Raw genomic sequence first — 27,990 nt, 5'->3', positions numbered from 1 at the left:
CTATGCATAGTTGAAGCTAGTTCTGCAGAGTGGACAGGTCGAGGCATCACTACTCTTGAACCACTTGAACAGGCACACGCCATGGAACAAGTTCTTGCAAGTGTGACACTTCTTGTCAGGCAACTTGCGATCAGATCCGACTATACTATAGCAGATCGCGCATTCGATCTGACCCTTGAGCGCTCCATCGACGTTCCTCTTGAACGTGGTCAGCGCATCGATCAGGCTGCCGTTGAAGATCGTGATAGCTCCCAACGAAGTCCTCAGCCATGATTGCCACTTCTGTTCGTTGACGGCAACGCGATTCAGGCCTTCAATATGGGCATTTGCGAGAGGGAATGCGGCAGGCAGAGAAATCCTCATCGCCATGGTTTGTTCGTCGACAACGTAGGACGCAGTGATCTCGCGCGCGCGGTTGACAACCTTGACCGCGAATGCTGAATCGGGCTCAGATGCGGCTTGTTCTTCTGACCATGTGTTGACTGCGTTGAGGGCGGCCACAATCACAGGTGGTGACACGTACTTTTCCGTCCAAGGCTCGAGCGCAACGACTGTGGCGCGCGACTTGCAGCTCTTGAACCAGGTCTTTGTCAGAGATGGAACGTCGCGCAGACACAAGAAGTATAAGTGTGTAAGTAGCCATTGCAGATCGCGCTTTGGAGGCTCAACATCTGCTTCGTATGTCGTGATGTCAAGTTTGGAGACGTCGACTGGCTTGTTGTGCGCGTGGCCAAGGAAGTCGAACATGAAATCGAGCAGACCTGGAAGGTATTCACCTTCTCTGATGTGCTCAACGTAGTCGTTCTTGACTTTGAAGGATGCATGTGCCAGGTGATCGAATACCAGCAACCAGCTCAACAGGTAGCCCCGCAACGGCAACGGCACGCTGCGTTCAAAGTTGGCATCGGCAATCGCCGCAACCGTAGGCGCGTCGATGATCAGAGATAGCAACTCCTCGGGTAAACGCGCGGTAGTCTTCTCCAATGCCGCATCGATAGATATCTGCTCCTGAGCTGCGGGAATTTGCTTATGCAGGATGTCGAAGGCAGTTTGCTGGACAGGTTGCGATTCCACATAGAGAAGAGGGAATAGCTCTTCCGTGGACTCCAGATGCTTGAGCGATACCTTGGAAATCTGGCGCGCTAGCACATCATTAACCATCTTGAGCGGCTGATGGAACTCATCCGGAAAGTGCTGCGAATGCTTCAAGATGTTGATAAGCCCATCAGCAACTGGTTGCTCGTTCTCTTTCCAAGCGTCGAGAAGATCATCGTTGGGCTCTTCGGCTCGCGTCAAAGTTCGGAGCTGTGCGTATAGCTTTAGGGATGCGTGCACGAGAGGAATCGGGCTATCCATGCCAGACTCGTTTGACTCCAGCTCCTTCGTGGTCGCCCAGATCCCGGCAAGTGCACCCAAAATGCCAGCCCAGTGCTCGCCGTACATATCGCCGATCAATGGAAGCAATACTGTCAACGCGCGACACAATTCGGCCTTGACAGGACGCGAGAGTGCGTCTTCTTGCAGCCACGGTACAACATGCTGAACAAATCGCATAAGACGAGGACCGGCGATGCTTTCCAAAATCCCCTCTTGACCCATAACACTGTTCAATAGAACAAGCTGCTGTAGTGCCTCTTGCGACTTTTGCAGGGCATCGATACCCGTCAGATCGGCTATGATCTCATTACACATGCGCTCACAAGCCTTTGCATATGACAGTGGCTCCTTGAAAGCGTTCAGCAACGCAAGAAGCTGGAGGACGTTCTTTGAACTTCGTGTCGTTTTGAGCGTTTCCTGAAGTTGAGCAGTTTGTGAATTCTTCCAACCAGCGATCTCAATGGCATCGGCGATTATGACAGCGTATGCTCGTGCGTGGTAGTAGGCTGGAGATGTCGCGCTGGCGTCTATGCTTTCCAAGAGTGTGTTCGCCCAGGACAACAGCGAAGCGTCGTCATTATCCTTCGACCACGTCGCAACGAGGCTCTTTAGTTCGTGTGTCACAAGAGCTTGAGCATCCGAGATGAAGGTCATGGCCTCGGCTTCTACATCTGAGTTGTAGTGTGCCCAGAAACCGTTCGCGCCAGCGAGGCCAAGGTTATCATCTGCAAGTTGTACGGCGACCGCAATGTTGCGCAGATAGGCAGTCCGAAGTTCAGCAGGAAGCTTGTCCATGGAGAAATAGTCGGGGTTCTTGAAAAGCCTCGCCACATACTGCGTAATTCTGTATGCAGGAGAGTAGCCATCGGCGTCCCGTGACATGGTCCTGATTGTAGAGGGCATCTGTCCATCCTTCACCAGATATACAGCGCCACCAAGAGGATTCGTAATGGCCAGAGACGATTTTGGTGCAGCGTTGAGAAATGGCTCCAGAGATGCATTCCAATCGTCGATGCTTGGAAAAACTTTAGTAATCTCATCCCAGTCACCACCAGCTTTGACAGACTGCTTTGCCAAGTCAACCAGAGTCTCAACCGAGACCGATGTTGGGGTTGCGTCTCGTAGCCCTTGTTGAACAAGATTGTAGATAGATTGCTTGGAGTCAGATCCAGATGATAGTATTGTCTGGATGGAAGCATTGACAGCTTTAGCGCCCTGCGCCACATCATCATCTGGAGATTCCGAGGCGAGGAGCAGGCCCTGCAGGAGGCCAGAGCCTTGTGGACTCGCGACAAACTCTCGGAGCATCGGCGGGTTCGATTTGACTATTTGACGTAGGCCCTGCAATGAGTACGGAGCCTGGTGCGATATCGAGAGGGTTTCCGTCATGTAAGCAAGGATCTCATCTGTTGTTTCCGGAGCTAGTATCTTCGCCGGCGATTGAAGCATGCGGTTGAAGGAGTCCCATTCGGTAGAGCCTTCCACAGCCTCGCGTACGTTCGCAGTGATGTACTTTTGCAACTCAGGGTCCGAGCTTGCAAGGTCGAAGGAGGGCGGAATCCTGGAAGAGGTAAGAATTGCTTCAAGCGCCTTGGTCTTCGCCGGAGAGTCTGTCTCTTTGAGAACAGTCTTGAGCGACGCGCTCCATGCGTCCTTGAAATACGCGCGATCGGATTTGGTGTACAGTATGTCGATCAGGTATGAAGACGAAGGTGATAGCACCAGACCTGGGAGATCCTGTTGTATGAATGACTCTAGGTCTTGTTCGGATTGGGTAGATGAAATCAAGCTAGGATTTCGTTTCGGCAAAACCGCGATGGTGCCCGCTGCGCCATATGGCTTTCCGTTTCTGTTCTTCAGTACTTCCAGAGCTTCTGCAACTATTGACGAGCAAGCTTGGGAAAGAATAGATTGTAGCTTCGCCAAATTCTCGATCGTGAGCGCTTGGTCTTGTATAGTTGCGAAGCGTGTGGCATGCTGAATGACGCTCGTTTGAGACTTTTCATAGTCTTTCGACTGCTCGGGGGCCAGGGTTTTGATGGCATCGATCAATTGTTGTGAGAAAGTAGGCCATTGCTCTTCTAGCACAACGGCCATTCCTTGAATGCCTAATGCTTTGGAGAGCAGACCTGGAGCATTAGAAGGCACGGCCCAATGCGAGGTCTCTAGCGTTGGTCGCAGGTACTGCGTTATTATTGGTAGCACCATCTCCTGGAGGAGCTTGGTCTTTTCCTCATCACTGAGTCGCTGAACCAGATACCCAGCCACTTCCAGGTAAGTTTTGAATCCCGCTTCGTGGTTGTACTTTGGCTCGTCCTTGCGGATAATGCCACCGTGCAGAGCGTTCAGCAGCTCCGCGGAGTCGGTACTGCTTTGTGGCAGGACTTCTTCTGGTATGATCTTCAACAGTTCAGGTATGCGGGCCCAGGTATCACGGGGTCCTAATTGAGAACCCTTCTTCAGGAACTGCCGTAGGCGTCTGTCCACTCCAGTCTTGCTTTTGTAGTCGGTAGTCCACACGGAGGGGTGTTTGGAAGTGAGGAGGGTCAAAGACTCGACGTAATCGCCGACAGAACCGGTCTGATCGGAGTTCAACCCCTCTGCTAGGTATGCCTTGCTCAGGGTATCGCGGTTCTCTTCGATAGCAGCATCCTCCTTCGCAACGCATGTCCTAAGAAGACGGTGCACTGCGCGCCGTATGCCAGCGTCATTGTATGAAGCAAATTGCCACAGCTTCTTGTCGCCAATCAAAGTCGCGTAGTCGGCGTGGTACTTAGAGAGCTCCTCGGGCTGCAGGTTGTTCAACAGGCTGCCCAGTAAGGAAATGCATGCGGAGATGACGCGGCTATACTTTGCTTCCGCGTCGTCTTTGCTGACTATCCGCTCGTCGCTCAGAGTCGCCGTACTCTCCTTGTCCACTGCGTCGCGACAGTACTCTAGTATGGGTTGCTGGTAGACTTTCCGAATGCTCTGCAGCTTTTCGGGTGTGTTGAAGACTTGTCGGAGCGAGGTCTGCGTCGCGTCTACCACAGATCGGTCGCTGTCATAGAGACCACATAGCCACGCTGCCACGCTCTTAGGCATGTGTCGTGCTATGCGCTTGCCGGCGGATACGGCGAATTGGCCGTGGACGAGGTGGGCATTCTGGCGAACGGCTTTCGCGTTGTCGATCGAGGTTCGCGGGTATATCTTGATCCATGCCTCGAGCAGGCCCTCTTCGACTGGCTCTTGCAGTGACGATATGTACGATTGTATGTCCTCCAGCGCCTTTGCCTTGGTTGTGCTGTCCTTCTTGGACAGATTGCGGAAGTAGACGACGACGTTTGGGTCCGAGATGGCGGAGAGGTCTGGGGGCTCGGATACGTAGGACAGGGGCGACGTGCTCGCGCTGAAGGCTGCTGATGCGCCGCCGAATGCGCCGAAGGAGGTCGTGGCCGCCCGCGCGCTGCTCGCCTGTGCCTTTGCTGTACGCTTTGACATGGTGGGGTTGCGTGAGGGCTGTGTCCCTCAGGGTCGAGGTCGGGGGAGAGGTAGGCGGGATTGTCTTTGTGGCGACGGAACAAGTGAAAGCCAGCTGCAGCTACGTATCCAAATACACAAAAGGAACCCACGCTCGCACGTCAGTCACCATGGCAGAGGCTTGCGGATTACGCGAAATATGCGGCTCTGCTTGATGACGGCACCAACTGTGGGTAGCGGAAGATGGTGGGACATCCCTGCAATTCGCCCAGACCCAATTCGTCCTAGTTTGTCGCGCTGACCGCGACCGAACTTCGTCTGGAGGCAACGCACACTCGCGACTTCTCTTCGTTTCCGCCAACTCCCCTCCGCTACAACAAAATCCGCGCGGGCGGTGGACCATCAACATGAGGTTCTACATCGATAACCTCCCCGTGCTATTCCCATATCCCCGAGTATATCCAGAGCAATATGCCTACATGTGCGATCTCAAGCGCACCCTGGATCAGGGTGGCCACTGTGTTCTCGAGATGCCTTCAGGAACGGGTAAAACCATTTCTCTGCTCTCACTCATTGTCGCTTACCAGCAGCACTATCCTGAAAAACGGAAGCTGATCTACTGTTCGCGTACCATGTCCGAGATCGAAAAGGCCTTGGCTGAACTCAAGGCGCTGATGAAGTACCGTACTACCGAGCTGGGCTACGAGGAAGAATTTCGGGGTCTTGGATTGACCAGTCGGAAAAATCTATGTCTGCACCCGTCTGTCAAACGAGAGAAGAGCGGGACCGTAGTAGACGCGAGATGTCGCAGCTTGACTGCTGGCTTTGTGAAGGAGAAGAAGGAGCGCGGCGAAGATGTCGAGCTTTGCGTGTACCACGAGAACTTGGATCTTCTGGAACCTCACAATCTCATACCGGCTGGCGTATGGACTTTCGATGGCATACTGAAGTATGGTGAGCAGCAGAAACAGTGTCCTTACTTTACAGCCCGGAGAATGATGCCCTATTGCAACGTCATCATCTACTCCTACCACTACCTCTTAGATCCCAAGATCGCAGACAGAGTATCCAAAGAACTATCCAAAGACTGCATTGTCGTTTTCGACGAAGCCCACAACATCGACAACGTGTGCATCGAATCTCTCAGCATCGACCTTACCGAAGATGTACTCCGAAAAGCTACCAAAGGTGTCAACAACCTCGATCGCAAGATAACAGAAATGAAGACTAGCGATGCAACCAAGTTGCAAAATGAATACGCAAAGCTAGTCGAGGGTCTCAGAGCTGCCGATGAAGCGCGAAACGAAGACGCCTTCATGGCCAATCCAGCATTACCAGACGATCTCCTCACAGAAGCTGTGCCCGGTAACATCCGGCGAGCGGAGCACTTCGTTGCCTTCCTCAAGCGCTTCATCGAGTATCTCAAGACGCGCATGAAGGTGCTCAACGTCGTCGCAGACACACCACCAGATTTCCTCAAACATTGCAAAGACTTGACCTTCATCGAGCGAAAACCCCTCAGATTCTGCGCCGAGCGGTTGACATCACTTGTCCGAACCTTGGAACTCACTAATATTGAAGACTACCAGCCGCTCCAGGAGGTCGCTACCTTCGCCACGCTAGTAGCTACATACGAGACCGGCTTCCTTTTGATCATTGAGCCCTTCGAATCAGCGACGGCAACAGTACCGAACCCTGTTTTACATCTCACCTGTTTAGACGCGGCCATAGCCATCAAGCCCGTCTTCGAGCGCTTCTACTCCGTCATCGTTACTTCCGGAACCATGTCTCCGCTCGACATGTACCCACGCATGCTCAACTTCAATACCGTTGTTCAAGAGTCGTTCACCATGACACTCACACGGAAGACATTCTTACCTATGATTGTCGATCGCGGTAACGACCAGAACCAAGTCACATCGCAATTCGAACACCGCAACGACTTGCAAGTGCAGCGGAACTTTGGCAATCTGCTCATCGAGTTCTGCAAACTGACGCCAGACGGTGTCGTCGTATTCTTCCCGTCATATCTGTACATGGAGAGCATCATCTCAGCATGGCAAGGCATGGAGATTCTCGACACAGTCTGGAAGTATAAACTCATCCTCGTTGAAACACCCGACGCCCAAGAAACCGCCCTCGCGCTAGAAACCTTCCGCACAGCCTGCAACAACGGCCGCGGCGCCGTCCTACTCTGCGTCGCGCGAGGAAAGGTCAGCGAAGGAATTGACTTCGACCACCACTACGGCCGCTCTGTGCTGTGCATGGGTGTACCATACCAATACACCGAATCCAGAATTCTGAAAGCGCGATTGGAGTTCCTGAGAGAAACCTACCGCATCAAAGAAGCAGACTTCCTCTCCTTCGATGCCATGCGCCACGCAGCCCAATGTCTAGGTCGCGTCATCCGCGGTAAAGACGACTACGGAATCATGGTCCTGGCAGACAAACGCTTCAACAAGAAGCAAACCCAGCTCCCCAAATGGATTCAACAAGGTCTCGACGCTAAGAGCACAAAGCTGTCCATTGACCAGGCTGTAGGCGCCGCAAAGGCCTTCTTGAAAGACATGAGTGTCCCGTTCAGCCGAGCGGAAACAGAAGGACACTCGTCGTGGTCGCTGGAGGATCTAGAGGCGCATCAGCGCAAGAAGGAGGCTCATGGCATTAGTGGAACGGACAACCCAGCTATGCGCGCGTTGGAAGGCAGAGCCGAAGTCGAGCGCATGGAGGTTGATGAAGTGGACGAGTTTGGGGGCACGGCGGATGTTGATGCTGAGATGGCTGAGATGGCAACTGTCGACGTATAGGACGGCGGAGGCGACAAGCCAATCCCTCGTGAATATCCTCACCTAAGGGGCGGTGTTAGTGAGACCGGCAATTCATCATCGTAGCGCTTGGGTTGGATAATATATCGGGCAGCGCACCAAAAGGGTGATTTGGAATATGGTAGAACAATAGAATTGAAGGCGCATGATAAGCCGTGGTTCTGAGATCATCCACTTGACAGACGTATGCGCGACTATACGGTCAGATAGACACTTGCAGATAATCGGCACGTCAGAGTAGGCATGTGGAATCGGGTTACAAATATCGCATTCAACTATGAACCTGTCAGGACAGAACACCCTGCTAGGCAACCATACACATTGCAAGCGACCGGACTCCATGCGTGCTACTTAGGAAGAAGAACCAACGCCCCAGTCCGCCATGCAGAACTCCTCAGGAAAAGAGAAACTCGGACCATATGCTGTGTTGTAGCGACTGACACCAAGAACCCTAACCATGTTCCCATTTTCTCAGTACGTTTATATCTCCATATCCATGAACAACCATTTCTTGCTTGTCAACTCTTCGCCCTGGCTGAACTCGTCGAGCGTTGTGAGGCCGAAGCCGATCCAGCCCAGATCCTTGGTTACGTTGGCCAGAGCGGATTGGTCGACGTGGCGGTCGATGCACAGGACGAGACGATCGCAGGAGAAGTAGTCGACTTCGCAGAGTTCGAGGAGGGCCATGAGACTGTGGAGCGTTAGTATCTCGATACCGAGGACGCGAATGCTGACTTACCCAGCCTTCAAATCCCCGTTGATGACGGATTCATCGAAGAAGATGAACATGGCCCTCTCGTCTTCCTTCTGAGCAACGAAACCCCGGAACCTAATGCCACCAACGTAGTCCCACATCTCAATGTAGTCGGCTATCGCGCCCTTCTCCTCGAACCGCACCATTTCAGGAGCAGCAGAGTCGGTCGAAGAGTCCGAGTAGCGACGAGCATCGATACCGTAGTCGTTGGTGATAGCGGCGGTCGCAGTCGTAGTGTTGTCATATGGCATACCCATCACTAGCGAGTTCTGGCGATGCTGGCTCCCCTCACCCAGGAATACAGATCGCAGTGTCTCGCAGAAGAGTCTCTCACACTCTCCCGTGATGGTGTATGCTGCCCCCCCTCTGCGCGCCTTGCCACCTTGGGCGGTGGATGCGTTTTTGGCGGCGAGGGGGGGACTTGAAGGGGGTGATGGAATTCCCTGTGGATGTTAGTAGTGGTTCCTACATAGAACGTAAGGCGTGGACATACCGAGCTGACCTCAGGAACACCACCCGGCCCCGGCAGACGGGGTAGTGGAGTAATGGAAGCCGTGAAGGCTGGCGGTAGCGGCATTTACGGAGTAGCAGCTAGCGCGGACATTGCTCGCGGACGAGTACGAATGAATGCTACTATTACTACTCATACTACTACTGCTTCGTTTCGTCATCGCCATTGCTACAGTATTGCCACGGTTGGTTCGGTTTTGGAGTAGTGAGGTAGTGGTGTCGAAGACGGTGGTGCGTAAGCAAGATTGTTCTTTGAGGTAATTGCGGTATCGTGTAACAGAGGGCTTGAGTCGACGTTGGAGTTGGGCGAAGACGAAGAGGAGTTGGGTTATAGCGTTGTGGGGTCTTTGGGGCTCGTGCACGCGTCTCGCACTGTGAATGGCCCGCCACTAGCGCTAGAATCTTCGCAATCTCGGAAGCCTCGGTTCTGCATTTTATCATAATGACTTGTTTGGATTTAGGAACGTCGGAACTGGAATGTGAACAGCAGGGTTGAAGCATGTCACCTTGATCATGTGGCACTTTTGCAGACATGGCACGTTCTGGATGTTGCTTGAAGATTGTGTATTACTACCGCTCATACATCTCAACCGGAACACCGTGTAACTTTTCAAAGTAGCTTCCTCAGCGAACCTTTGCTCTTTGGCAACATCGCCTCGCTATATCACTTACAGACCCGCCATATAGAAAAGACATTGGCGAAGAGGACTGAGAGATCCTTCCTCCTTGCACACATCTAATGAAACAACCCCAGATTATGCAAGTCGGATATCTCAGACGACGCGCTATGCAGTTGATACAGAGACAGAAACGGAAATGAGAATGGCGCGAACGCACGCAGGTAGGCGGGGTCCTGCATGGGAGTGGATCCAATCCTGACGGGACCAAGTGGACCCTACTGCGCGTGGATTTTTGCAGAAACGCGTTTAACCGACCGAGATGCACTTGATGTCGAAGATCAAGTCAGAGTTAGGAGGAATGTCCGGGGGAGCACCCTTCTTGCCGTAAGCCATCGCCGCAGGGATGGTAAGACGACGCTCGCCGCCGGCGGTCATGCCAGCGACACCGACGTCCCAACCCTTGATGACTTGGCCGACACCAAGCTTGAACGAGAATGGCTTGCCCTTCTTGTTGGCTGCGTATTTGTTAGGCAAGGTGATACTATGTAAAACGTCGGAAACTTACAGTCAAAGACCTTCCCGTTCTTCAGCTTGCCAATGTAGCGCATCTCGACGCGGTCGCCCTTCTTGGCGGCTTTGCCCTTGCCCTCCTTCTTGTCGTCGACGAGAACACCACTGACGGTGCGAGGTCCCTTGGCGGCCTCCTTCTTTGCCTCTGGCTTGGCGTCAACCTTGGGGGAGCCAGTTGGGCCCTGCTCAAGGTTCTTAGCGAACTGAACCTTCTTCTTGTCGCTGCTGGGGGTATCAACCTTCTCGGCCTTCTTCTCTGGCTCTGCGGCACCGGCAACAGCCTGACCGTCGTTCTTCTTCAGCTTCTTAGCCTGCTTCTTGCTGAGCTTAGCGTCACCGTTGGTCTTGCTGATCATGTCATCGAGGGTAGCATCATCCTCAGCAGCGCGCTTCTTGCTCTTCTTGCTGGCGTCAACAAGCTTGGGTGGCTCCTCATCGTCGCTGTCAACCTCAGTGATCCTGGGGTCGTTCATGCCATCGAGCTCATCATCCTCTGATTCTCCCATACCGTCGAGCTCCTCGTCTTCGGAGCCGAGATCGTAGCCGAGCTCGTCGAGACCATCATCCTCGTCGTCCTCCTCCTCATCCTCATCGGGGAAAGCGAGGTAGTTACCGGTGACGTAGACGTCGTGAGTGCCGCTGACGGAAAGGTAGACCTCCTCACCTTGACGGACGGTGATGTCGAGCGGTTGCTGGTAGTGCTACGCAGGTATTAGCTGGAGTCTATTTGAAATTGTCCTGATCACGCATACCTTCTCGGGGTCAAGAGTGCACAGAACAAGCTCTTCAGGCTCGTCATCATCATCCTCATCGTCCTCGTCGTCCTCGTCGCTCAAGTCGTCGTCGGTGACTTTGGCCTTACCCTTGGCCTTTCCCTTGCCGTTGGTCATGCCGTCGATGTCCATCTCATCGGCCTCAAGCTCTTCTTGCAGCTTCTTGGTGAGGGCTGCCTGCTTGGCCTTCTTTGACCGGGCAGGGTCGCTGGGGCCACCGTTCTTCTCGCTCTCGCTATCGTCGGAGTCGGACATGTCCGAGTCAGCCTCAGGGAGCGCACCGGCGGCACGCAGACGAGCAGCAATAGCCTCAATGTCACCCTCCTCGTAGTCCTCATCATCATCATCGTCCGAGTCAAAGTCCATGGGCACTCGGATGAGCTTCAGAGTCGCGCGAGGGTGCTTGTGCTCGTCGTCGATTTGAGGCTCGGCATCTGGGTCGATAGCCGCCATGGTGATGCGGAACTAATCATGATCAGTACTTTCTCATGGAATTGCGCATGCGACAGAGTTTTACTGCGAATTTTCGGCGCACAAAACTTCGTAATGCAGAGCAGGTAGAACCGGGCATCAAAGCTACTCACAGTGGAAGACTGGTCATCAGCAGCCAGAATGGGAAAGTTTCCAGCTGGGATGCGACGTCCGTAGACGCCTACGGGAATGGCGGACGACATCTTGGAAGTGGTCGCAAGTCTTCGTCTGGAGGAGTTGAGGGGATTGTTGAGAGTATGAAGTCGGCGCACGTGTTTATTGCTCAGGAAGTTGCACAGCTCGAGAACAGCTGGTAGAGCAGGATGATAACGAAAAGCAAGAAACTGAAGAGCAGCGACTTCGAGAGGTAGAAAAAGTTCGCCAAGGCCTGCAGCTTTCTCTTAGCGTGCTTTCACCGCCGGCAGAACGATCCACTTAGCGTCGCTAGCGTGACGTATTCGCGGTCCTCCAACGCGCCACGGCACGCGCCTTTCACCACCAACACCGATTTCGACATGCGGCAGCCGACGCACCTCCGCGACGCCCCATCATGACCCCGGCCCCGATGAACGCTCTTGATCCACCACACCACTGTCACAATGGGCTCGCGCCTAGAGAAGAACTCCGAGTCGGTCCGCAAGCGCATCGCCAGCCACCAGTTTGATGGCGAGGATGGAGAGGAGTACCGCGGCTCGGCCTTTGGCGGCTTTACCGACTACTTCAGGCGGAAGAAGATCAAACTGCAGAATCTCGATGCCGACATACGAAATCAGGCCGGCAACAAACCTCAAATCTTCAAGGGCGTCGTGGCGCATGTCAACGGCTACACGCAGCCATCGCTCAACGACCTGCACACCATCATAGTCCAACACGGCGGCGGCTTCATGCAGTATCTGGACGGGAAGACTACGGTCACGCACATCATTGCCAGTAGTCTGACGCCGAAGAAAGTCGTCGAGTTCCGGAGATACCGAATCGTAAAGCCCGCGTGGGTCGTAGACAGCATAAAAGCGGGCAAGTTGCTGCCATGGAGCGAGTACCGGGTAGTGGATGAGGGCGAGAAGCAGAATGTGCTGGCTTTCAACAAGGATGGTATGACTAGCACCGCGAACGTCAAGACAAGGGGTTACCGGGACCAGACAGATGCCAGCTGGTACACAAGTCAACTGAGGGGAAGCCAGGCCGGTCCTGCTAGTACACCGACATCGAGTAACAGCATGCGCGCGCGCTTTTCGAACAAGAAGCAGCGCCTTCCTACACCGGACGATGACATCGAGGATCTGCCACCCTCCCGCGAACCGGAAGGCCTGCCCGGCCAGGCCAGATCCGGAGAGTCGAGTAAAGCTGCAAAGCTTGTCACACCACCCAAGACTAGCCCTTCAGTAGCCCCGGCCCGTATAGACGATGTGCCGGACGATGTCCACGATTGTCTCTATACGAACCCGAGCTCTCCTCCGCCCCAGCGCGCAGAGTCAAAAGACGGTACCGAAGACCAAGCTGAGCAAGTGCCTCCGGTGCAAGACGCCCAAAAGCCTAAGAACCGGGAGCTGACTGCCGAGGAGCACAACGCAATACTTCTACGGGATCCGAAGGTTCGCAAATCCACCGTTGTGGATCCAGGCTTCCTTGAACAATACTATCGCGAGTCACGTCTTCACCATTTGTCGACATGGAAAGCCGATCTCAAGTCCCAGCTGCAGGCACTAGCGAGCGAGAAGACTTCTTCGCAGAGGGCCAAGCAGAAGCGCGCCCCGGGCGCTCGGCGCTATATTCTCCACGTGGACTTCGACAGTTTCTTCGCAGCAGTCAGCTTGAAGAAACACCCAGAATACAAAGACAAGCCGGCGGTTGTTGCGCATGGCCAAGGCAGCGGGTCCGAAATCGCAAGCTGCAACTATCCTGCGCGAACATTTGGTGTAAAAAACGGTATGTGGATGAAGCGGGCTCAAGAGCTTTGTCCAGACCTCAAAATTTTGCCTTACGACTTTCCCGAGTACGAAGCCACCAGCCGCGCTTTTTACGATGCCATCCTGGCTACCGGTGGTCTAGTGCAGAGTGTCAGTATTGACGAAGCGCTCATCGATGTATCGAATCTATGCATCGCTGTTGGTGATAGCGATGGCAAACAATACTCCGAAGGCAGCAATTATCGCGAGCAGGCGAAAGCCGAAGAAATTGCACTCAACCTACGCGACGAAGTCAGGTCTAGGACTGGTTGTAACGTTTCTGTCGGCATTGGTAGCAACATCTTACTAGCCAAAGTAGCCTTACGCAAAGCAAAGCCTGCCGGACAATACCAAATCAAACCCGAAGAGGTCTTGGACTTCATAGGTCAACTTCAGGTTCAAGACCTCCCAGGCGTCGCTTGGTCGATTGGAGGCAAGCTTGAGGACCAGGGAGTCAAACTCGTCAAAGACATTCGCGAGCTTACGAAAGAAAGACTCGTACAGATACTAGGGCCCAAGACTGGAGAGAAGCTTTACGAGTACGCAAGAGGTATCGATCGTCAAGAAGTAGGGGAGCAAGTCGTCCGCAAGTCTATCTCTGCCGAGGTGAATTGGGGCGTTCGCTTCGAGAACCAGGAGCAAGCTGATGAGTTCATTGCAAGCTTATGTGGAGAGCTCCAGAAGAGACTGTTGAAGGAGAGGGTAAAGGGCAAGCATTTCACGATGAAGATTATGCGACGTTCTCCAGACGCTCCTCTGGATCCTCCCAAGCATCTTGGCCACGGCAAATGTGACACGCATAATAAGAGCCTCACGCTTGGTGTCGCTACCAATGCCAAAGAAGTTCTTACAAAAGAGGCAGTAGGCATACTGCGCGGTTTTGGTTTCACCCCAGGTGAGCTTCGAGGCATCGGCATACAGATGACAAAACTGGAGCCTATGAAGAACGCCACGGATGGTAGTCTTGAAGGCTCACAGCGACGACTGCAATTTAAAGTCGGCAACGCGGAGCCAGCTCGTGTGGCGCAAGCCCCAAAAGCAGTTGAGGAAGACCCCATCCAAGACGATCCAGAGACCCCACGAAAGTCCAAAGCCTCGTCAGGAGAAGAGCATGTCCCTTTTGGCGCTCAGACACTCAATGCATCAACACCTTCACGCCGCCCGCTAAACATGTTAGGCACGCAGTTCATCATGCCCTCACAGGTTGACCCTAAAGTTCTGGCCGAGCTACCAGAGGATATTCGATCAAAACTGCTGCGCCAAACGCGCCAGTCTTCACCTACACCTGCGCGCAATGAAGGCAAAAGAGACAACCCTAGCACACCTACAAAAGCTTTGCCTTTCGCTATGACAGCACTCCCGGCCCAGTCTCAACTCGATCCTGACATACTTGCTACGCTACCAGCCGAAGTTCGTGCCGACATACTTGCACAGTATGACGCCAGCATCACCCCCTTCTCTCCCTCTCGCCGCCAAAAGGGCGCTGACCAAACGATATTACCCCAGTCGCCGCGCAAGAACAGAATTATAGGTATCCCTGCGAAGAAAGCCATTGCACCTGTTAAGCGTGGAAGAGGCCGGCCACCAAGATCTGCAATGCTTGCTGCCGCTGCTCAAGCAAAGTCCATTAGCATGACTGGCAAAACTCTCACTCAAGCCAATTTCATCTCTCTCAAGAACCCCGCACGAGAGAGTGAGAGTCGAGAGAATTCTGCCGGCCCAAGCGATGATGCCTTTGAAGCGCCCACCGTACCCAACCCATCAAAGGAAGATGACCTTGACCCAGCCTTCCTCGCTGCGCTACCCGAAGACGTTCGCAGCGAAGTACTCGCACAACACAAAGCCGGGAAGATGAACGCTTTCCGTGTCTCTGTATCACGCAAGGCCAAACCTTCACCGGAAGTCGAACCACCCACAGAACTATTCACAGAACTATCCACAGAACTATCCACAGAACTATCCACAGAACTATCCACAGAACTATCCACAGAACTATCCACAGAACTACCCACAGAACTATCCACAGAACTACCCACAAAACTACTCACAGAACTACCCACAGAACTACTCACAGAACTACCCACAGAACTACCAACGATCAAAGTCCCTCGCCCTGTAAAGCCGACCTTCACAACCGACAAACTCTCGGCGCTGGCGGACTTAAGGGTTGCCATGAAGCAATGGATTGGCGAGTTTACTGACGAAGGGCCGTATGGCGAAGATGTTGTTGCCTTGATCAAGTATCTCAGAAAGGTCGTACTGGAAGAAAAGGACATTAGCAAGGCTGTGGGTATGGTGAAATGGATCGACTACGTCATTAATTGCGAGGCGGAGGAGGACGAAACCTTTTCGAGAGAGCCGTGGGAAGCAGCTCTCGCGAAGATCAAGGATGGCGTTTCCAAGGCAGTGAAAGAGAGAGGCTTGGGCCGAGTGTCTTTTGCCTAATCTATGTACGTTTCACGACTTATTACGAATGAACGAGCTATGCCACGCTGCAGTGGGTGCGCCAGATTTGTGTAACACGATGATACCTGACAACCGAGTGTTACCAAGAGAGAGTACATTCCGCCTAGCTTCGAAGGTGCATCATGCGGTCCGTAGACATGGACACAACGGCGGCTTTGCTCTAACACCCGGCAATATGTTCAGTCATGACCTATGACAGCAGACATATGACTAGAGATGACCCCCATCGTAACATGTCGTCAAGATGTTCTAGCTCTTCTTCCTGAGCTATGAAGCTACCTATATTGTTCTACTTTATTTATTCTTCCGCACTTTCAAGCAGAACATCCCGGAAACCTACCCATCAATCACACATCCATACCACGACACCAATACTAGCCTCCAGCGGTACGGTAGCACCATAAACTGCCGGCTACGATGAGATTCTGGACCGCACTTACGATAGCGGGATCTATGGTGGTAGTGTCCACTTCCGCGAATGACCTCACCCCATCAAGGGTCTTTACAGGCATTGCAGTGGCAGTGGCGCCCACTATCGTTACAAACCACGTTCCGAGATCGAAAACTCGCTATCGATCTGTCCAGTTCCTGCTTGAGAAGATAGATCAAAAACTAAACTGGATGTCCTTCGTCGGTCCTGGAGGCGAAGCAGTCGACCCCTGTGCGCCTACATCCTCCTCCGCACCTTTCCAGGGCCTCCATCGATGGTGGCCGACAAATGAGCCCGAATTCACGGGGACTAAAGATGAGCAAATTCCCGACAGATACCTCGAAAGGATGCCGGAGGTGAGTCTTGCAACGCTGTATGAGATTAGGTGAAGCATCAGGCTGACACATACATCCCTCTAAAGCCCGATGAAAGTCTTCCGATCACTATCAACGGTCAAGACAACTGCTATTACTCAAGCGACGGCGCGCAGAAGACTTGGATTGAGTGCGATGACAAGCACTTTGACCACTGTGGTCTCGATCCGCAGATCAAAGATCCGGAGATACACTGTGATAATGGCCGTCGGTACCGTCGCGTGTTCTTTTGCGACTTTGATGAAGAGGTGCCCAAGGAATCGTCCTAGTACTGGGCTGTCTGAAGAGAGTGTACAGAGGCACTTGGGGTAGCACTTGCCGGATCCAGGTCCTTCCAATCACATCCTTTTCGTTCATATCTGCTAGCTTGACTTCCCGATGTACTACCAGCCGCAGTTAATACTGCATAAGAACATGGAGACTATGAGGCATGGAAGAGCCCACTATTCATATATTCTTGGTATTACTGTGATACTTTGCCAGACTTACCCAGGTAGGTGCTCTGGGCAGCATCCGAACATGACGCAATCATCGCGCCACGTAGTGCTCGACCACAAGATCACAGCGCTGTTTCACCTTGACGTAGGCACTCACTGTTGACAGGTCCCCGATTGCTGCGGCCCCGCTTACACTTCCATGATACACGATTTTTAGTCCTTCGCCAATCTAAGCTTAGGCGCTTATCTACTCGGCTCTCACCTTCACCCGCACTTTCTTTCTGCTTTACAAAACCTAGCCAAGCTACTGCCATTCAACCCCCCAACTTACACTCGTCATGTTTTCGTGGCTTCCTTTACTCGTTTGGCTTGTCGCGTATCTGGTCGCGCCAGGTATCGCGGTACCTCTCGAGGTACCTAGCCCGCACGCACTCTCGAACAGTACATCAATGGCAACATCTGATGGAGCGATGGTCAGTACTTCATTTCAGTGCTCCTCAACAAAGCAAGACTGACCTTAGTACAAGCATATCCGCGACCCCAGAAAACTGAACTCCATCCAAATTATCTTCAGGAAGCAACTTGCGGGAAAATATAGAACAAGATACTATTACCACTTTCTCGAGGGCCCTTCTGGTATCTCGGCGCCACTCTGCAGTCTGGGATATGGCATGAAAGACTTCCACTTTGTCAAATCTATGGGTCCATACTACTACAAAGGCGACCCAATCGAGAAGCCCGTGTTACCGCCGGAGGTGAGTCTGCAGAACGCCGGCATGATCTGTGTCTTTTGTCGATTCGCCATGAGCAGGTACTGACTTTACGCGGTATAGATGACTTTCCCTCTTGATCTCCCAGGCAAATATGTCGGCTGTCAATACACCTCAACAGGCGGCGATGCAGGCTGGCTTGACTGCGGCCCGGGTCGCGAGATTCTGCATTTCAAACAAGACGCTCGGTTTCATGATCCAACCCAGGAATGCGACTGGAGAGAGAAGGCATGGGATCATCGAGGTTTCTTCGTGGATACTTAGGCGCGTCTATCAATAAGACGTTGTGCTCGAGGATGGCTGAGGCTGGAACATGCGCACAGCGCAGAGCGGAGATAATCTACATTGTGCGAAGAATTGCATGCATATGCCGCTCAGTCTCGCCTCCGTTCACTACAGTGCAATGTCTTAATACTTCCATACTACGTTTACCATTACTAGTGAAAGACCCTGTGTTTGTTTGCAATATTCCTTTGTCTCCCGCAAACGCCCGACCACTGCTCTTCACAGCTCACCGCTTCTCTACCCCACTTTGAAGACTCGTTACTACAAGTCATCGACAGGCGTTAAACCTACGTCGAATCTTCTCACCCAGTTCTCTTTCTCTCCTCAGCGGAACACAAGACCAAGACCAAGACCAACTTTCGATTCGCCATGCTCAATCTACTCACTTCGCTTGTCTGGCTACTTGCCTGCCTAAGCCTTGTCTCAGCAGTGCCTGTCGACACGTTTGCCGGTAATATCACATTCATGGCAAGGCGCGACACTGCGAATGTATGTTTATCAGCCTTTTTGACGCAATCTTGTAGCACTCTTGCTAATGAAGCTAACCAGGCATCTCCATATCCGTACTCCCTACAGCTCATCCTAAGTAAATTCCCTGTTCGCCGATACAACTGGTTCATCTTTCAGGGACCCCAAGGAACCGCAGTGGATCCTTGCCTGGATCCTAAAGATGATCCGAACTTCGATCGGGTCTACTTCGGAAGGGAATTCGCGGGCGAGGACGACGACATCGCCCATCCGCCGTTTCCCCCTTCCAGTGTAAGTAGAACATTCTTCAAACTCTTTGCAGAGTATCGTATGCTAACTATCACTCTCATGTAGGTATACACTGACATCGAGTATTCCGAAGACTGCCATTACATCGGCAGCGGCGTCGACGCTGGTCAGTTTCGATGCGGAGATTACTACATCATCGATTGTGCAAAAGATCCGCGCTACAACGAGGCAACCTTCAAATGCCCGGATGGTCGGGAATATCACCGCGGATATAACTGCGAGTTCTGAGGAGGCAGCACCTCATACAAGAAAAGAACTGAACAGGTCTGCAGGCTACATTAAGCCAAAACCTTGCAAATTAGGTGAACCAACGTCAACGTAGGCTCCAGGGTGTTCAGGTTTTTCCTAGGTTGGCGTGGCAGGCTATATGGACCCGGGTTGATGGCAAGCGTATGTAAGGGTTGACCGTATGGTTCAAGTAGGCTTATCTAAGTGGTCATCTCACCCAACGTATGCACGCGCGGTGAGGAATGCACTCGTCCTCAAGCAATATGTTCGTCCCCAAGTAATGTATCCGTCCTCAAGAAATGTTGTCGCCCTCAAGAAGTGTAAGCGTGGAGACAGGCTCGTATGCGTATTCTGACGCGTTATCTGCCCTCTGACCATATCTTAGCGACTGCCGTTTGCTTCATCTGAGACTAACTGCAATTGGCTCCACACACGTGCTACTCTTGCGCGGTTGCCTACTTAACGCACTCACTTCTCACCACGAGCTTGTCGAGTTCCCTAGCTCCAACGCCAATTCAAAATATCGCGTCTCCGTTCATACACACTTCATCAATTCGACACAGTCTGCCTACGAATCAACAGCAACTATGTCTTCCTTAGTCACCTACCTTGTGTGGCTCTTCGTCGGCCTCGGCTTCGTTCTTGCCGCACCCGCTGAGCAGTTTGCAGACCACCCCACTGCCGTGAGTGCGCGATGGTGTTGAACCTCAAGCATCGTACTGACTACATTCAAGGGCCAGGGTCCGTATCCCTACTCCCTCCAGATCCAAGTCGAGGAGGTAGACACCAAGTACTACGTGTGGGACATCTTCCAAGGACCTAGCGGCGTGGCCGTGAACCCTTGTGGAGACACTCGCTTCGAGAAGGTCTATCATGGCGAGCCTGGATGGCACACCAACAAGCCAGACATGGACAGCCCTCCTTACCCTCAGAACTACTTGCCGTTCGTCCCCGAGGTAAGTTGGCTGCTATCTTTAGACGCGCACCGTACATACACTGACTCACTTCTAGTTCGAGGTCCCGATCGAGTACGGCAACCGCGGTGACTGTGCCTACCACGCCACTGGCAAAGATGCGGGCCAGTTCCGTTGCGGCGACTACTACATAATCGACTGCGCCAAGGATCCTCGATATGGACAACAAGTTTCCTGCGGTAACCCGCGTCCACGCTACGCTGTGGCCTGGTACTGCGAGTTCTAGAGGTTGGATAAAGATTCTGATGAAGAGCGACCGTGAGGGTGGGCAAGGCGCAGCTTGAGAAATGACTGCAAGTCTCCTGCCTCCTGTAGACATGAAAAGATTTCGTCATTCTACGTAGAACCAATGAGTGTATGAAGAACGCTCTCACTCCCGCTCTCAGTCTCACTCTAATCACCCTGTACGTCAAAGCGCGAAGAACTGCCGCCTAACTTGGCCATTTGCACGTCCCCTCCCGCCCGCCTTTTTGCCTGCATTTTGCCCACTAGAACCGTCAGGTGCTCGCTTCTTAGCCAAGGGATCACAAAATATACATATAGCTCACACTGGCCCTCGCTCTGCCTCTGTCTTTAACACAACTCTTATCCTGAACGCCTGGACAAATCACACAACAACATCTCCCTCAACATGCTCGCGTGGTTTACTCTCCTCGTTGGCCTGTCCGTCAGCCTACTATTCGGCGCAACCTCTGCAACATCTGCCAAGTTCTTGAGCCCCGAGGCGCAGGCTAATCGCACCGCACACGGTCTGGTACGTATGCATTATGTTCTGTAACGCGGTGCTTTACTGACCTTATACTAGCAAGCTGATGTGTTCACCAATTCGGTTCAGATTATTCTTGAGCGCTACTCCATTGCGGACTTCTACTGGTCGTTGTATCTAGGTCCTTATGGTGTGAAGATCAATGCCTGCAAAACAGGAGACTTCAAGCTCGGCTCGCAGATAGGTGAATTGGACTACGATCGCAACGACATCAACAACCCCCCAAACCCACCCGCGGTAAGTGAATTCATCGATTGCAGCTTGGAAGTGCACATGAAACTGACCACAGCGTAGATGGAGCTACCTGTTCCTGAGTGGATGGGCCGCAAGGACTGCAACTGGAAGACCAACGGTCACGGTGATGTCGGTCAGTTCGTATGTGGCGACTGGATGATCTACGACTGTGAGCGAGATGCGAGTTGGAACGATGGAGCGATCTCATGTACCGGCCAAGGTTGGTCGTACCATCGCGGATACGCCTGCAATTTCTAGGCTGGGGTTCTTCGTGCACTGCATAACTTGGCAAAAGAGTCTTTTGTCGCTTGAGTAATGTGGTGGACGGTCTTGGGATTGGGATCTATCGGTCGGCAACAGGGCAAGACACATGATTTCCTTTTAGAAGCCGGACAACTGGTTACCATCTTAGATACTTGGTGAATCGAAATGGGTATCGCTTCCAGATACACATGCTTATATCCTGCTCGCTTCAAGGTGCGCTAGTGGCCGAAAGAAAGTGTTTCCTATTTGTTTGCTTGCATGGTCTCGTTGGGTGGTGTTCGTATCTTGAGGGTGTCACTGCCTACGTGTCAGTCAATCGGTTCACTTTCGCTTACAGTATATAACCCCGTCCTGGTGCTCGAGCCAACCCTCCTCTCCCGAACAGCTCTCAAAATCGAAAAGCAAGCAGCACGTTGACTACTACGCCGTTAAAATGCGGACGGTCACCTCATCACTTGTCGGCCTAGCCGCTATTCCCATTTGCACGACTCTCACTACACCCGTCAATTACGCCGGCGTACGGAGATCAGAAAATGGTACCGATTGGCGCCCCTCGGTCGGTTTTCTGAATACCAAGATAGACTTCACCGCTAAATCCGAGGTAGGACTATTACGACTCCTCGGTCCAGATCCTTCTCCTCCGATCATCCGGTACAGAGTACTACTGGCAAATGTATCAAGGCCCAGCCCTAGTATCCGTGGATCCTTGCGGCTACCCAGACCCCTTTAAGGTCGCGGATTACAAAGGCGTGTACCATTACGGACGAGACGCGATTGACAACCCTCCGCAAGCTCCTGCTGTAAGTCATGACATCTCTTGCGCAAGCTTTCGGCAGTTGATGGAAATACGCGGTGGCTGACAGCATATCCCTAGATGGATCTCAAACTCTTGAAGTGGATGGACCATGATGATTGCGTGTGGAGAACGCAAGGCAAGGCAACGGAGACGTTGGGCATGTAGTTTGTGGTGATTGGATGGATATGCCCTGCGAGAAGGACGGGTCGTACGACCAAGGCGTATTGAACTGCCATGGAAGGTCTTTCCATCGTATGTACGCTTGTAGGTACTGAGCACGGGTGAATGAGGTCCTGGTCGCAAGCGGGTCAACTTCGGGGTCGCGTCAGGGAAATTGGGGGGCTGGTAGGCGCTTCTGATCGAGGCCCCCTCATTCCACAGCTTTGGGTACCCGCAGTATGCACATTGCGATGGCGTGTTTCGCATGATCAAAAATCCTGTTCATTGACATTTTTATGCGCACCTGACTATCGTTTGCCAACTTTTGGGAATTTTGACGACTTGCCTGGTCTCGCGGTTGTAGGAAGCAGAGATCTGAGCTGGGGCGTGCACGGTCAGCTGACGACGACATTTACTAAGCCCAAAATAGTTAGCATGCGTAGCCCTCTTCGCGAAGTGAGTGCAGTTTCGACCTGAGGTATCACATTAGTCGAAGTTAAAGTTTTGGCTTCTTCCGAGTATCCACTAGACTACGAGCCGAATGCGAGTATAGTACGATGCCGTATCGGTGCAGCCGAGGATGTCTTTTCGTCTTCGTCGATATGGTTGGTTGATAGTATCAAGTAGCAGGATATGAACAGGATGGTTATAAGGAAGTCCAGAGCTTCTGGCATATGAACTTGCCCCTCACAATCATCGGTGTCAACACTGCATTGCTTATTATTTTTGGGCTTCTTGGGATAATCCTTTTTTTCTTACAATCCACTAGCTCCCTCTAAGTATGGAAGCCCCTCTATACTATTCGTCCAAAGGGTCAGAAAATGCTACCGCCTTCGTCAACGGACGAGTATACACCATGGACGATGCGCAACCATGGGTTGAAGCCTTTATCGTCAATCCCGACGGCAAGTTTGAAGCCGTCGGCTCGAACGAGGAGATCAGAACCATTGCTAAAAGAAGAGGGCTCGTTCAGTACCAACTACAAGAGAAATTCGTCATGCCCGGTATCCACGACGCCCATACTCACCTCTTAGCGGCTGGATGCCAGCGCACTGGGGAAGCGCACGTCGGCTGGGATAGCACCGACAAGACTCTCGCCAGCAACATCAAGTCAGCTTCCTGTGCCTGCGCTTTTTCAAACGTCATGGGCAACTGGATTATAGGCAACTTTTACCAGGCAAGCAACTTTGCCGATGGCATTCCCGACAGAAAATACCTTGACGAGCTTTACCCGGACGACCCCGTGATCGTGCGCGAAATTTCCTGCCATCGAATCCTCGTGAACACTGCTGGACTGCGTGAGATGGGTATCGACGACGACGTCAAGGACCCGCCCGGGGGTTTCTTCTTTCGTCGACCTGATGGCACACTCACCGGAGAGATTGTCGAGGCTGCAACAACTCCAATCTGGCGTGGTCTACCGCGCACTCCACTCAGCTATGCCAAGACTGTCATCGAGTTTGCCATGTCTGAATGTCATAGGTATGGCATTACATCCGTGCAAGAGGCATCGGCCAACACCGTCTATCTACACGCCGTGCGTGAGCTGGAAGCGGAGAATCGCCTGCCTCTAAACATACACACACACATTGTTGCCGCACCGGAGAAAGCTCACGAGCGCGAGGAATCACTAGCAGCTCTGCTCAATGTTGCAGAAGCTTTTGAGAGCAAACATGTTCACACGAGCTTTGTCAAGTTCTTCCTCGACGGCGCTCCGCTTCCTCCACAGTCCACCCAATGCGATTTGAACGACCATGGAGCGCCCGATGCTAAGCATTTGCTGTTGAGCTACGACAAGCTACTCGAACAACTTCTCAAATACGATGCTCGGAGCATGACATGCAAGATCCACGCCGCAGGCGAGGGAAGCTTGCGGCTTGCGCTGGACGCCTACGAGGCTGTGCGAAAGAACAACCCCAACGGTCCCAAGCACGAGCTTGCGCACTGTAATGCAGTCCATCCAGGTATGTGAAGCCATTCCTGGGTATCCTTTGCGAGATCTTCATGCTTCGAAACTAAGTTACGCTGTAGATGACATCCCACGGATCGCGCGCCTGGGCCTTACCGCCGAGATGTCCCCAGCAATTTGGCACCACCCCATTGTACAAGCAGCGCCCCATCTGCTCAAGTGGCCCTTCAACGATATTCTGGCTACAGGCGCTCGTATGACGATTGGCTCGGATTGGATCTTGACTCCCAACCCAAGTTTGTTCGACCCACTTGCACACCTGGTGGAGAGACTTGAAGTGCCTGAAACACCAGCCCATGAGGGATTGAACAAGAAGCAGATAGCCGCTGTAACGCTCTGCCGTATGATCACGTTGGGAGGTGCAGAAGCGGTGGGCAGAAGCCGCATGCAGGGCAGCATTGAAGTTGGGAAAATGGCGAACTTCATTGCTGTTGATCAGGACTTGAGCCAAGGAGAGTTTGCTGGAGCAACGGTCTTAAAGACCTGGTTTGAGGGACGACAGGTATATAGCTCTGTGCCGGGCCAGTTGGGATTGAAGTCTTGATGACTTGACTCTGCAATTTAGCCCTACCATCAGCGCATTTAATTTCCAGCAATGAATAGATTCGTCGCTTTGGCTATCCCCGCCTCAGTGATTGGTATCTTCAGACTCAATTTTCTCTTCTTCGTCGACATCTTTGACCATTGTGTATCTTTGAGGTTCCTTTACGGTCGCAACAAATATAACGCTCCCCACGATCAATCCCGCACCAACAAGCTTCCACCATCCCGGCTCCAATCTCCATACAATCTTATCCGCTAACATAGCGAACACTACCTGCAGGTTTACTATGTGAAGCGCTCTCTTCGAATCGCCGGTCATCAAGCTCGCTGCCATGAGCCAATGCATGGCGAACCCCAATGTGCCCAGCACGCATACGAACAGCCATCCTACGGCGGTGGATGGGAAAGCCAAGCTTTTTTGCTGTATGATGAGCGATGCGCCGCTGAGTAGCGTACATATGGGCGCAAAGTATGCAACCGTTGTCATCGGGTGTACGTGCTCTCCTAGGCACGACATCGTTAAGAAAGAGACTGCGCCGCCGAGGACACCAATAACAGCCGCACCAATGGCCAGCGCGTGCTCTCTAGGCGTATCTGTTATCTGAGCGCTCCAAGGCTGCAACACGCAGAGTAAGCCGATGACCGCAAGTAGAGCGGCGAGAATTTGAGCGACAGAGCAGCGCTGCTGACCTGGTATTAAGCCGAGGAGAAGGGCAGCGAGAATTGGCGCGAGGAAGTTGATCAGAGTTGCCTCAGCTAGTGCGAGATAGCGTAGAGAAACGTAGAAGCCCCAGATACCGAAGAACCCCGCAACGCCTCTTACGACGAGTAGAGGACGCAGCTTGGGAGGACCAAATGCACCACCAGGAATGGCTGCCGGGGACAGTAATATGAACGTCCACGACAGAACGGTGATTATCGACATCATTACAATGAGTATCTGGAGAACATCAGTGTTTGCGTAGGTGAGCGCGTGACATATTCGCATACCTCGGAAGTACCGACTGTTGTGGTGCCTGAGCCGCCGCTACGCTGCGTTCCCAGGATGCGTCCCAATGTCGCCAGGATAGTAGAGCATACTTGCGCCAGTAGCATAAGAATAATACCAGCATTGTTATGAAGGATAAGATCCGCGCTGCTCGCAACACCATAGATTCTATTCGTTATTGATGTAGCTGAAATCATGGTGTTGTGATGGGGAAGGTATACGGAAAGCTCTCCGATGGAAGACGAGCTCGGGATGCGGGAATGTGAGACTTTACGCGTATTTGATGCGTTTCACGCCTGCTTTCAGCACAAACCCCCCAATTGCGGAGCAGAATAATTCCTGAAGGCTTGATCGTTGGTCGCAGAAGGAATTACGTGCTTCCAAACTCAACAATGCGGCTTCGGTGCGCTCTGCTCCACGTGCATCGACGTATTGCAGTCTGCGCAAAAGCTGCATCAGATGTTTTTGTCAACAGACTCAACAGGATGTGATTCCATCTGCCTCACACGCGATTCATGATGAAGTTGAGCCTGTCATTTGCTATCCTGTCAGCAAAAGCGAGGCACCGAAACGAAGATCCAGTCCGCTGGCAGTAAGCCACCTGCCCAGCATCGAGCAGAACTTCCACAAGCCAAAAGGTCATCGCGGGATATGTGCGACACTCGCTTTGGCCAAAACTCTTCGCCAGTGACTCCTCAGACTTTCTCTTGAGTTTGACCTCGCCCTCGCGCAGAGTGCGTACACTCTTCCCACGACTCCTTAGTGATGCGCCAGATCCATTCATTTCCGAACATCTTGTCGTCTATTTTCTCAGCCTGGAAACCGAACTTTTTGTTCATCAGCCCCTTGAACGCCGTATTAGCATCTACACATGCTATATGTATCTCATCCATGCCCAGGACAGCAAAGCCATGATCAATGACCATACATAACGACTCATAGCCGTAGCCTGAGCCACGATAATATGTGTCCAACATCAAGCCTGCGTCACCAATCAGCTGGCCATCAGTCTTTCTTCTGCCAATCCAGCCCAAGCCGCCGGTGCCGACAGTCATCCCATCTATCTCGATGACGATGTTGGCACGCTGCAGTGGTAGATCGACGACCTGCCATTGCTTGATCAAATGCTCAATGGCGTCACTACTGTCAAGACCGGCACATGACTTGTCGTGCTGGACATTGCGATAGTCGGTGAAGAGTCGTAGGAGTGCAGCAGCGTCGTTCATGTCAGGAAGGCGGAGATGCAATTGAGGAAACGTAAGCGATGTGATATGCAAGGTGCTTTCACCTTCGGATGATAGATTCGTCGAATGAGTGTAGAAGCTGGTACTACCGGTAGCGACAAGCGCAGGGTATTCAGTCCCTGCAGGCATAGTCTCGGAGTTTTCGATGGGCTGGTTGATGTCTAAAAGATCGGAGGTTTGCGCAATGGCCTAGTGTGGTGCATGCAGATGGATGCACATCCATCAGTTCCTTCTCCGATGCAACGTACGTTGGGCGTAACTGTTGCCGCCTCCGATGACGTGGCGGCGTTCATCCGCATCGACGTTAGGTATGATGGCAGCCAACAGATCAAGATCGTGTTTGTTTCTTCTGGGCAGACTGACTGCTGACTGCGATCAGAATACTTGCTGTAGTCGATGAAGCTCGGTGGGGCTTCGTCGGGGGTATTTGTTGTTTTGACTAACAAGTTTTCAACAGTATTCCTGTGGATGATGGTGTGCGGCACATTTGCGGCATGGGGCTTGGTGCCTCCACGCTATACCGGAAATAGAAGATTGCAGGTGGCCCCAGCTCAAACGTGAAAACAAAGGAGATGACGGCACCTGCATGCTTCAACACCACCTTCCTCCTTGTGCATATGCCGGAGTGGAGTGTGTGCAAACATCATCTTCAAGGTTCCAGAGCCCGATAGGGCTTGCTCTTCTACCCAAAAATCGTGTGCGCAGCCGGCAAAGGGTTTTAGGTCAGCTCAATTTTAGCTTTCACCATCATGCTGAAGCCTGGACATATCAGAGCTTACGACAACTTCAACGACGTACAACGTCTTGCATCACAATCTCTCTTCTCTGACCTTTGTACCAGGTTGTTCACATTGGGCTGACACAGTAGCGACTATTGCACGCATGCTGGACGAACGGAGAGTGGTGGTGTCAGAGCATCGCTAGGTACCAGATTATCGTGTCGCCATCCCCAACGGACTATGTATATGTACACCCATTCGT

The 27,990-nt window shown here is 52.5% G+C and overlaps 7 protein-coding genes across 7 annotated transcripts; 3 read left to right on the top strand and 4 right to left on the bottom strand.

Annotated features, from left to right (window-relative positions):
• J4E93_003392 (uncharacterized protein) lies at nucleotides 1-4,857 on the bottom strand (the record flags this gene model as incomplete). Its single annotated transcript, XM_049341330.1, has 1 exon — nucleotides 1-4,857. The coding sequence occupies one exon, from the start codon at nucleotides 4,855-4,857 to the stop codon at nucleotides 1-3; it is 4,857 nt and encodes a 1,618-aa protein (XP_049202212.1).
• Nucleotides 4,858-5,243: 386 nt separating this feature from the next.
• Nucleotides 5,244-7,643, top strand: RAD15 (DNA-dependent ATPase of the nucleotide excision repair factor 4 complex; the record flags this gene model as incomplete). The annotated part of the gene is made up of 1 exon (XM_049341329.1): nucleotides 5,244-7,643. One exon carries the CDS (start codon nucleotides 5,244-5,246, stop codon nucleotides 7,641-7,643), a length of 2,400 nt encoding a protein of 799 aa, XP_049202211.1.
• Nucleotides 7,644-8,141: 498 nt separating this feature from the next.
• J4E93_003390 (uncharacterized protein) lies at nucleotides 8,142-8,672 on the bottom strand (the record flags this gene model as incomplete). Its single annotated transcript, XM_049341328.1, has 2 exons — nucleotides 8,142-8,352; nucleotides 8,401-8,672. 2 exons carry the CDS (start codon nucleotides 8,670-8,672, stop codon nucleotides 8,142-8,144), a joined length of 483 nt encoding a protein of 160 aa, XP_049202210.1.
• Nucleotides 8,673-9,851: 1,179 nt separating this feature from the next.
• Nucleotides 9,852-11,562, bottom strand: J4E93_003389 (uncharacterized protein; the record flags this gene model as incomplete). Its single annotated transcript, XM_049341327.1, has 4 exons — nucleotides 9,852-10,060; nucleotides 10,111-10,816; nucleotides 10,868-11,353; nucleotides 11,473-11,562. 4 exons carry the CDS (start codon nucleotides 11,560-11,562, stop codon nucleotides 9,852-9,854), a joined length of 1,491 nt encoding a protein of 496 aa, XP_049202209.1.
• A 396-nt stretch (nucleotides 11,563-11,958) lies between these two features.
• Nucleotides 11,959-15,750, top strand: J4E93_003388 (uncharacterized protein; the record flags this gene model as incomplete). The annotated part of the gene is made up of 1 exon (XM_049341326.1): nucleotides 11,959-15,750. The coding sequence occupies one exon, from the start codon at nucleotides 11,959-11,961 to the stop codon at nucleotides 15,748-15,750; it is 3,792 nt and encodes a 1,263-aa protein (XP_049202208.1).
• A 7,296-nt stretch (nucleotides 15,751-23,046) lies between these two features.
• On the top strand, nucleotides 23,047-24,778 carry J4E93_003387 (uncharacterized protein; the record flags this gene model as incomplete). Its single annotated transcript, XM_049341325.1, has 2 exons — nucleotides 23,047-24,211; nucleotides 24,297-24,778. 2 exons carry the CDS (start codon nucleotides 23,047-23,049, stop codon nucleotides 24,776-24,778), a joined length of 1,647 nt encoding a protein of 548 aa, XP_049202207.1.
• Nucleotides 24,779-26,460: 1,682 nt separating this feature from the next.
• J4E93_003386 (uncharacterized protein) lies at nucleotides 26,461-26,991 on the bottom strand (the record flags this gene model as incomplete). Its single annotated transcript, XM_049341324.1, has 1 exon — nucleotides 26,461-26,991. One exon carries the CDS (start codon nucleotides 26,989-26,991, stop codon nucleotides 26,461-26,463), a length of 531 nt encoding a protein of 176 aa, XP_049202206.1.
• Nucleotides 26,992-27,990: the final 999 nt, after the last annotated feature.

The sequence above is a fragment of the Alternaria ventricosa genome (assembly GCF_023758065.1).
Source record: "Alternaria ventricosa strain BMP 2768 chromosome Unknown scaffold_4, whole genome shotgun sequence".
NCBI classification, from domain to species: domain Eukaryota; kingdom Fungi; phylum Ascomycota; class Dothideomycetes; order Pleosporales; family Pleosporaceae; genus Alternaria; species Alternaria ventricosa.
This window is presented reverse-complemented; position numbering and strand designations above follow the sequence as displayed.